Raw genomic sequence first — 10,646 nt, forward strand, 5'->3', positions numbered from 1 at the left:
CTCCTTACAAAGCCTTGTACAATATCTTCGATTAGCAGGCTGAGGGCAAACGGCTCAAATGAGGCTGTTTAAGAATCTTTAAATATAGGTTGATGTTATCACACTTAAATGTGCCATTCTGTGACAGCAACCCTATAACTAAGAAACAGAATGAAGTCATCTTTGTGGAGTGGGCTAGCAGCAGATCTGGACAGCACCGTCTCTCCACAGTCCTCTCCAGGTAACAGTTCTCTCCAGATAACAGTTCTCTCTCCACTAACTTGCCCCAGGCATGAGAGGGCGGAGCACAGATCCCCGAGCACAGCAGGCAGATCCATTTCAACAGACAGCTGAGCCAAGGATAATGTTTTTCTTCCTACAAACATTAAGGGGTCCTAAAATACATTTTCTAGAAAGTAGCCTATTAAATTAAAATTTTTGTACATCTATCCTTTCAAAATAAGTGGTACCTATGTGTGTGTTTCCCCCCTTCCCCCAGGCTTTACATATTTCTACAAAGGAAAAGAGTATTGGAAATTCAACAACCAGATACTCAAGGTAGAACCTGGATATCCTAGATCCATCCTCAAGGATTTTATGGGCTGTGATGGACCAACAGACAGAGATAAAGAAGGACACAGCCCACCAGATGATGTAGACATTGTCATCAAACTGGACAACACAGCCAGCACTGTGAAAGCCATAGCTATTGTCATTCCCTGCATCTTGGCCTTATGCCTCCTGGTATTGGTTTACACTGTGTTCCAGTTCAAGAGGAAAGGAACACCCCGCCACATACTGTACTGTAAACGCTCTATGCAAGAGTGGGTGTGATGTAGGGTTTTTTCCTTCTTTCTTTTCCAGGAGTTTGTGGTAACTTGAGATTCAAGACAAGAGCTGTTATGCTGTTTCCTAGCTAGGAGCAGGCTTGTGGCAGCCTGATTCAGGGCTGACCTTTCAAACCCAGAGGGTTGCTGGTCCTGCACATGAGTGGAAATATGCTCGTGGGGAAGCTTCCATGATGCACAGTATCTGCCGTACTTCAGTCCTTTGTCTTTCTTTGTCATTCAGTTCTAGGCCTTTCCTCTGCACGCTCAATGCCCAGTAAATTTTCAGGATTACCTAAAGAAGAGGAAAAAAAGAAGAAAAGATTCTTCTTAAAGGTTTCTAATATTATTTTCCTTCTGAAATCTGAGCCCATTTCTCGGGGGAAAAAGCAAAATGGAAAACCCACAAATTTTTGCTTAAAGCAAAGGAAAAAAAAAAAGTTAAGCAAAAACCCACAATTGAACTTTCAGGAAAGTGTGAAGACCCAAAATAGCTTTGTCTCCAAAGAAGATCGCTCTCTGACCGCTATGGATAGTCTCCTACGCTTCATTTTTGTCAGGTGGGAGATCTGGAATACACATGCAGGACTTCAGACTGTTGGGACAGCCATTTTCCAACAAACAAGGGGCCAAAATATCTGCAATATAGTAACAGCCTTAATATACATCCATTTTTCATTTTATACAGCTGTTCTCAGCTATGTCCTCAATGTTTCATCACATTTATATTCATAGCTATCTTCGAACAGGACCATATAATTGTTTTTGAAGTGTTTCTAAACCCCTTCCTGCCATCTTACCCTGATATCATTGTGATTATCTCCCCAAGTTGTATTAGGCCATTGCCCCAGGCCTTCCAAGGGTCTGTCAGGAATATTCATTTTAAACAAAACAAGTAGCGGTATGTCTCTGCAGTGGTTTAAAATGACAGTTATTTTACAAGGATTTGTGACATTAGTAGTACATTGGTGTAACCCTTTGAGAACTATCAGATCAGCTTTCAGAGTCAGGTTTGTCAGTCTTGCTGTCTGGCAAATTATAGAACTGGGCAATGGTAAAAAGCAGGCACAGGTTCCAGAAGTTCAGGTTTTAAACAGACACCCTGTAACCCCATGTAATTTTAAAGTGATTTATGGTACTACATAAATGCATTTATAACAAACAAGAATGATGTTACTTGCCAAAACTTTTCTGGCAAATAAAAAGGTATTTTATTAAGTATCTGGCAAGAGTGAAATTTTATTTGAGCAACTGATTACAATAGCCTTCTTATTTCGTTCGTAGATATATTGAATTTTTGTTTTAAAGTCCATTGCATGAAACTTCAGTTTGTCTTGGTACATGCAGTGAGCCCTACCATTTTTAAAATGCACAGAAACGATGACTCTGAGATCTCATGCATATCCTCCAGCACATTACCTATTGCATGGCAAACATAGTTCTCAAAGGGTTAGTGTGGCTGCTGGCATTTAGCCATCCGTTTGATCACTGACAGAGCCAAGAGACCACCAAAGCGTTTCGTTGTTGAGTGTAATTTGTCCTAACAGCAGTATTGTCATTTTCATGTGACCTGCAGAGCAGGTTTGTATCAATATTTTTTTCCTAGAGAAAAGTCAGCAACTGACAGACCTCTTTATTGATTTCTAGGAGCTGCTTCTTGCAGTGAAAGGCTTTACAGCCACTGGGCTGTGAACTTATTAAGACATGGTCAGACCGAATGCACCCCATGAGTCAGACATTGGCTTTGTGTGAAAGCCAGCTTTTGGAGGGGATTAGCTTTTGAAACAATGAACAGCTTGCATTGAACTTGATTATTGATCTGTTGACTGTCATTAACAACTTAAACATTGTCTTCTGTGAGAATTTTCCTTGAAGAGTCCTGTTCTGTGTCTCTGCCCTTTGACCTTTAACTTGCAAACTGGCACAAACTGAAGGAAATCTGGTGTTGCTTCTCCATTGGAGTGCTAATTGTTCTCTAGAAACCTTGCAAACATGAGCTGTTCCCTTAGAGTGGAGAGTGTGGACTATAGATGTACAGATGGACACTTTGCTCTTTACATGCACACTCAAAAAATGCCCTATAGGTAGAAGTGACTTTTAATTTTCCTTTAATATAATTTTGAGTCTAAATTCATCATTTTAGTATAAATATAAAACCATAGGGAAAAAAAGAAAACCTCAAAATACTTGAATGGCCAATGTGGCTTTTATATAAGCAGGAATTTTATACTAGTAAAAATTTCTTACTCATTTGCTAATAATACACATTTCCAGATGATTTTTAATGAGTGTAGGTATACATTCTTATTTGGAAATGGATAGTTTGGCTGCCTTGAATTTATATTTATACTCAACATAGCATGAAAATTAGAAAGACTTTCGGTTGAACATGTTTATAATTTGGTTGGGGAAATATTTTGTAATCATAGGTGGCATGCTGCAAAGCCTTGCGGATTGTTGTTTCTTACAACCTGGATGTAAAATGTAAGGCAAAGAAAAAAGAACAGTTGAAAAGGAGGAATGGGTTTACAGCTAAACATTATGCAATACAGATTGTATTTTGACGAGATGCCAGAGATGATGTGTGTGAGGGCCAAGAAAGCAAGGGGGAGGAACGATCATCTCTGCAGCTTTATTTCAGTGCTTCCATTCTAGACAATGCTGATATTATAAAGAGTTTGTCACTTCTGCTGAGCACGGAGGATTATATACATAAGTTCACTTACACAGTGTTTGCTTGTGAGGGGGTTTAATCCTTTTAGGACCTTGTTCTCAAGAAAAAGAAATGACTGGAAATTATATTTTCCTAAAGGGAGAAAAAAGGAACTATGTAACTTTGGGACATGTGTAAATCATTGAGGAATTCCATCAACCTGCATTGAAAACTAATATTTTTTTCCTCTAAAATGGGAAAGAAACTGAAGAAGCAATCTTTTGCCTCTTTACTTATTTGTCACAATATCCTGACTCATCACAAGACTATAAGTATATAAGGGCTAGAAAATAATCTTAGCATGAAGAAGGGAAGACTCTGTCATTATTGAATTATGGAAATGTCATGAGTATTAGGTCATATTTATTTCAAAATGAGATGAAACTTATGTGATAAGAAAAGACATATGCATCTTCTCTCTTTACCAAAACATTTAAATTTTCAGGCTGTGAGACTACAAGAAATAAGAAAGTATGAAATACAACATAATCACAAACATCGAGATTATAAATGTTTATTGTACACCAGGCACTTTGTGAGTATGGTTGCTGACTCCTCTTCCACTGGGGTTTTGGAAAATAAATCTCAGTCCTAATGGAATAATGAAAGGGAGAGATACTAATTGGTCTAGCACATAAGAACAGTGGTTCCAAAACAACATGGACTAAATTTCAACAATGTAATATACTAGTTCAGTATAATAGAAAGATACAGCCTATCGAATATTTTTCATAATCCCATCATTCATAGCATGGAAAGGTCAGGTTTAGTTTCCCAAATTTAAATGAAAACCCATTCATGATCACCAAAAAATAATTCTCCTTGTGTTTCATTATTTCTCATTACTTTAATATAAATACAAATGTAAACAAGGTAATGTTCCTTATCTAAATTAACTATGTAGTTTATGATTGTAGCCAAATATTGTTCTCTATATTATTAACAAGTCTGAATGAAGTATTTAAATAGATGATCAGTCTGTATTCTCTATAAAACAGTAAATCCACATGAGACCTGTAGAAGAGGTTGTGAATTTAACTATTGACTCATTTCAGAACAAAGTGTCTGCTGACATGGCAATCAGAACAGATGAATACAGATACTCTTTACAATTGCAAAGGTAACACATAAATTAGAGAACATTATATGATAAGCAAGACAACTTCTATTATAAATCAGAGGGCAAGGCTTTTCTGAATCAGATATAATAAATTACTAAGTAATAATTTACAAAAAATAATTACTAAGTAATATAGGATAGAGACTGACTTACTGAATAAGCAAGTGTTACTTCTACTAGTCAGATTGCTTGTAATCTTTTTCTATTGACACACAATTTGTTCCAAATACAATATACTTAATTTTATTCCCTTTCTGTGGGTGATTAAAAAATAGCAATGTGGTGGATGAGAACATTGCCCAACTTCACTAGTAATTCCAATACATGAATGATGTGTATATACTGGATCCTGGGCATAGTAATATAATCCTTTTCAAGATCTATGTATTATACTGATATCTCTAGTATGGTACGAACACATACCACACTTTGTGGGCCTTACGGTAGAATAACTAATGTATCCATATTGACTAAACGCAATGCTATCTGGAAAGGAATAATTAAATAGACTGAGTTAACACATGAATCAAGGAAAGAGTCTTTTTTTAAGTTTTGGAATTACTTCCGGAAACTAATAAAGGTGGTGATTTACTGATAGTGTTGTCTGTGAGACTGTAACATACACTGAAACAACCTCATGAATGGTGGTGAAATGTTTGTCATCAAATATGACAAAGACTTCGTTTAATTTTGGATGCTCTTAAGAGCACATTCCAAAATATCACCAATGTCAAACAAAGCATGCCATCTAAACCAAAAATATTGAATTCAAATGAGCTATTACAAATAGCTGTGAGTACAATCTCAGCCAATATATGATATCAAAAGTTTAAGCCAATAGTATTAGAGGATCAACTGTTCCACTGCATCTCATGATACTGATTTATTGTGATCACAGGTTATAACTGGCAGAGCATATGTGTCTGTTACAGATTCCATGTTGCCTAGAAGGGAACCATAGCTACATAGAAAAGCTTTATCAGTTACATTTAAAAATTAGAACTTTATATAATAAAGAAAGCACCAACCAAGAATAGCACCCTACCCTAAATATGAAAGCTAAATATTATATTTATAAATATAATGGAAATGGAAGAAGAGGAAAAATGCATCTTTTGTAAAATATAAAAGTATACTATAGCACTCCTTATTAAAACTGGAAACTTTAATTTAGCAAGTATAAAAATAGTAAAGAAAAATGCAACTTTCAAGCTTCACCCTAGTGAAGGGTATGTGACATATCGATGTATATAATTAGCCAGTGGTCATTAGATGTTACCCTGCATAAATACATTGGATGCCCATGCATTGTCTTATGGGGTAAAGTGTCAAAGTTAGATGTTCAGTAACCTCAGTTGGAAAGATATATAACGTTAGAATCTCTTGAGAAAAGCCATTTCCCTAGGATAGAAATTTACCTCAATAATCATAACACAAGAACACTTGGCAGAGAGCAAACAAGTTGCCTTAGTGTTATAGTCTCCTCTGATGATAACCTTTGTTCTTTCCTGTACTATTTAAGTAATTTTTCATTTGTTTCCGTTGGTGTAATTTTGAAATGAATCTGAGATATTTTAAGTCAGGTTAATAACATCCAATTACAAATAGTCTCTCAATATTTTATACATCTACTTCAAAATTTAAACCAATAGTGTGTAAAGCCTAAGAACACTGATTTGACAAATTCACAGAAGTTGAGTGAAAGGTGGATTTGATATTGTAATATTTCTGTCAATTTTGTGGTAGAATACTGACGTAGCAGCATTTCATTTTAAACATAATCGTGAGCTTATAACTGGACATGACACGTATCATTTTTTAGAACAATGCCAATTCTTCATATTAAGTATAAAATTGTGAGTGCTGTAACAGCACTTCATAGACACTTCATAACTAAAGCTCTTTAAGGAAAACAAGGGCATATCCAATAACTCATGGTCAGTGTACAGTAAGTATAAAAAGTTACATGTGAAAGATACTTATTTCTGAAGTTCCTAGGCCTTTTCAATTTAAAGAGCAGTGTGTCTTAGAATTTATCTTATATTAATATTGGACTGGAAATAACATTTAAGTTTGCACTCACCATGTTCTTACATTCAAGGGCACCCTGGACAGTGTAGGACAAATATAAATTAGAATGTTGTGCTGATTCACATAATTGTGCCATGTGCTCTGTTATAGAGCTGGATTTATATGCCCTTAAGAAGGGAGAAGAAAGCCAATTAAATATAAATATGAAAATATGATAATTGTATCATATTAGGCCACTTAGCTTCAGAGTCAAATGTCATTAACCCTTATTTCACATAAAAAAAAAACAAGAATGGTGAACATGAATAAAATTATTAACTTTTTGACTTATGAAGATGTTTCTGGAGTATTTTATTCACTTGTTTTTTCTACTAAAAATATCCCTCAAAACACAGACATTTTGGTAGCACTTGGTCCATAGCTAGATTGGATCCCAGTCTTAATACTTTTGACACAGGCTTTTTTATACCTGCCTCATATACAATGAAGCTTGGTGAGATGTGACTGCATGCTAAGATGCTCTTTCCTAGGGTAGGATATGGTGCTGCCTGTACATGCCACCTTTGGAATGAATGTATGTCTCTACATTGGCCTGGCTGGCCAAGATATGAATGAATAAAGCCTGGCGTGAGCTGAGTATTTGAAAAGTCACTAGAACGCATGTCTCATTTGTTCTTACGTAATGCCAGTTGTAACTTGTTCCCTCTCTGTATATTGGCAGCCCAGTTGTGAAGATGAAACATACTTTTCTTGAATGAATGATTCAATCCTTAAATCAGTGTCATAGCATTTTTTTGCTACCACTGAAATAACATCACAGAGGCTACATTATTGCCTGTCTTCTCACAGCTCTTTAATACATACCACTGCCTGGGTAAGATTAGGTTATTTGTTCTTTTTGTCACTTCTTTTGTATCAGACATGGAATCCATTATCCCTTTATATGTTCATAAATACAAACGTCCACAATCTTAGTTACTTTGTTGCTCCAAACAAACATGATTCCCAAACAAGGATGATTGTGTGCCTGGTTTTTCTCCTCCGCCCATTCTGAAATTATTTGTTTTGCTTTCTGTGTGTCACCCAAAAATACAGCTGGTTGGGAAGGATGTATTTATTTTTGTGTTCTCTTATGCAGTCTGTGCCTGTATTTGCATTCCTTTCCATTTCCATCTTGTCCCTTATTTTCACAGATTTGAATTTTCCCTTCCCTTTGTGAAAACCTGAATGGAACAGCATAGTACATGCCCAGAAAATATGTCTTTGTGCCTCATTATTTTCCTTCACAAGTTCCATGCAAAGACTTAGTCCCAGTCCATTTCACACACCTCCCAATTTCTTGCATTGGATTCTAATTTTTTATATATTCCCTTGAGAAAAGTGAAATGCTGAGTATGGAGGCTGGTGTCTGCTGATAAGCATGCTAAGGAAGTTTCCTTTTGGAAAATGTATCTTAAATAATTATACAGGAAAATAAATACCATTATATATAGTGTTCTGTTTAAGGTACCTCGAGTACCTAAATGCCTCAAACCTCTATTCTTTGGTCTATTTCCCTTTAGGTGTAAATTACATATGTATTAAAAAGAGAGAGAGAGTAAAAGAATAAGGGGTTTTGTAGTGGCAGCTTTTTGCTGCATTGGTTTTGACCGCATCGTATTTCTGTTGTGGACCTCTATTTTCAGGGGTTTTAGAAGCTCGCCCATAAAAATTTGCTTCAGGCTTAAAAGTCTTGAAAGATTTTTTTTAGGTATATAATTTTAAACAAATATATCTTGTTTTTATATTATAGGAGGGAAATAAATGGAATTTACTGGTTCAGTTTTGTGCTAATATAACTTTTAATAAGCCTAATTTTTTAACAAAAACATAAAATTTAATTAGTCCATAGTCTGTTGATGGTTTTTAAAAAGAGTCAATTACTGACATTGAAAAAATTGCCTGCTTCATCAGTGTAGTAACTTATCTTCAAGGTGATTTAAAACTTGTATACCTGTATTAACATTATCTTGATCCCAGTAAGTAGATCAGTATGATAATGAATGCAATTTATGCCATCCATATGAGCTATCTGGTAATATAGATTTGGAAATATATAGAGTGTGTATATGTGTGTGTGTGTGTGTGTGTGTGTGTGTGTGTATACACACATACACATACTAGGGAGATTAAGGGGAAAAAGCTTCCATAAATTTAGCTTGTCAAATAAATACCATATATATTCTTTTCAATTCTGCATTTATCTTTCAGAGTCAGAATGAGATGCAAGCAATTGCAAAGGAAAATTGTCTCTTGGGTAAACAATACACCTTTTGTAGCTTCTAATGAAAATCATTTTTCTTTTCTACATTGTGGTTATGGGAAATTAAAAGAATTTAATGCATAAAATTAATGCAGACTTTATTTAAATAACATTAAACTGTGAAGGAGAAACACTAGAAAATTAAATATTTAGGCCATTGTCTTTGGTTGTCTGACAATACTTTACCTTTATCTTAATTCCCATGATATTTTCAATTATGGAGAGAGTATTAAAATCTAACTTTAAGATTCTGGATTGTTCACATTGCACTCAACACCACCTCCTTACGTTTTTGATAATATGTAGTCTTCTGTGTGCAAGGAAAGAAAGAAATAACACATTTATTTGCTGAATGAGTTTTAAAGTTTGCCAACTGTTAGTGGCTTTTTGCCCACACAGGACACTATACATTTATACCATCTTAAATCTGACTTTTTTTTTTTTCAGATAGCTTCTACTGACAAACACAAAGCTTGTTTGTGTGCAAATATAAGGCTAAATAAATGGTGCTAAAGTGTATTATGACTGTCAGATATAATCAGGCAAAATTTTGTGGTGCTTAAATTAATTTTTTCATTGATTTTATTGATCAATGCATTGAACAGTGTTTATTATTCACAAGTTGTCTTTTATTAGTAAATCAAGGCCTCATAGCACATTGTTAAATAAAATGATTGATTAGTCTATGTAACAGCTCACCAAGCTACTATCTCTTAACTCCTTATAATGTTGCGTCATTAAAGGTCAAGGGGTCGTGCTATTAATCTCATTGCTGTAGACCATTAACATGACTGAACTTTTCCACAAGTACTTATGTTTACAATGCTATAACCCTTTGACTGCTGCGGCAACCTTTAACCACACAAATGTCACAAGCTAGAATCATCAGCATGGTTCTTGCCATGGCAATCAAAGAGTTAAGGGCTGTGCAGTGATTTGTTTGTATTTATTAATTTATATTTATTTTGTTTTCATTCTAGGAGGGGATTTTGGGTGGGGCAGTTTTTGTCTGCTGTAAGTGTCTTAACCTAGGGAAGAGTTAAATGGCTTTTTATACTATTGCATCTTCTGTATTTACCATCAATTCATTGTGTTGTAATTAAAAAACTGTCAATAAATAAGAGAACAGAAAAATTGTTCATAGACATTGTGGTTTTACTCAATGAATGATATATATACATTCATGACTAATATGTAGGCTGTAATATCTAACCATAGCCTTAATTACCTGTCTTCCTAATCAATATGAAACAGAAAATGAAAACTCTTAAGTAATTTAGGCCAAAATTTCCTGTGTATTGTCCTAAATTAACAAGTATTTTAAACTGGCCACATTAGCTGGAGAATTGTTTAACAACTAGATGCATATGAACATGAACAAGGACAGGAGAAGGAAGCATTTCTGCATCAAGTGTATTTCAGGCAAGTACCCATGAACATAGGATGTGTTAAGATTTCATCACCACTTGACCAGAATAAAAGTTAATTTTGGGGTAGGTGAGTATAACTTATTGTTTAAAGTCATACATCATAACTGTCTAGGTAAAGTTAATCAAAGGAGTTAATTTTTATAATAAAAGTCTGGCAGAATCCTATTTAAGGAGTTTTTTCTTTTAATGATAGGACTGTATTAAAGGATGGTCATAAATGAAGAACTAACAGAAAACAACAGTG

General features: G+C 34.9%; 1 protein-coding gene across 2 annotated transcripts in view; it reads left to right on the forward strand.

Moving 5' to 3' along the window:
• MMP16 (matrix metallopeptidase 16) overlaps positions 1 to 10,117 on the forward strand; it is a 314,497-nt gene extending 304,380 nt beyond the window's left edge. For both annotated transcript variants that reach the window (XM_057497909.1, XM_057497908.1), the window contains one exon: positions 479 to 10,117. In XM_057497909.1, coding sequence (XP_057353892.1) covers positions 479 to 813 — 335 coding nt within the window. In that variant the 3' untranslated portion in view covers positions 814 to 10,117. The remainder of the gene's footprint in view (positions 1 to 478) is intronic.
• Positions 10,118 to 10,646: the final 529 nt, after the last annotated feature.

The sequence above is a fragment of the Manis pentadactyla genome, chromosome 3 (genome assembly GCF_030020395.1).
Source record: "Manis pentadactyla isolate mManPen7 chromosome 3, mManPen7.hap1, whole genome shotgun sequence".
Taxonomy (NCBI): domain Eukaryota; kingdom Metazoa; phylum Chordata; class Mammalia; order Pholidota; family Manidae; genus Manis; species Manis pentadactyla.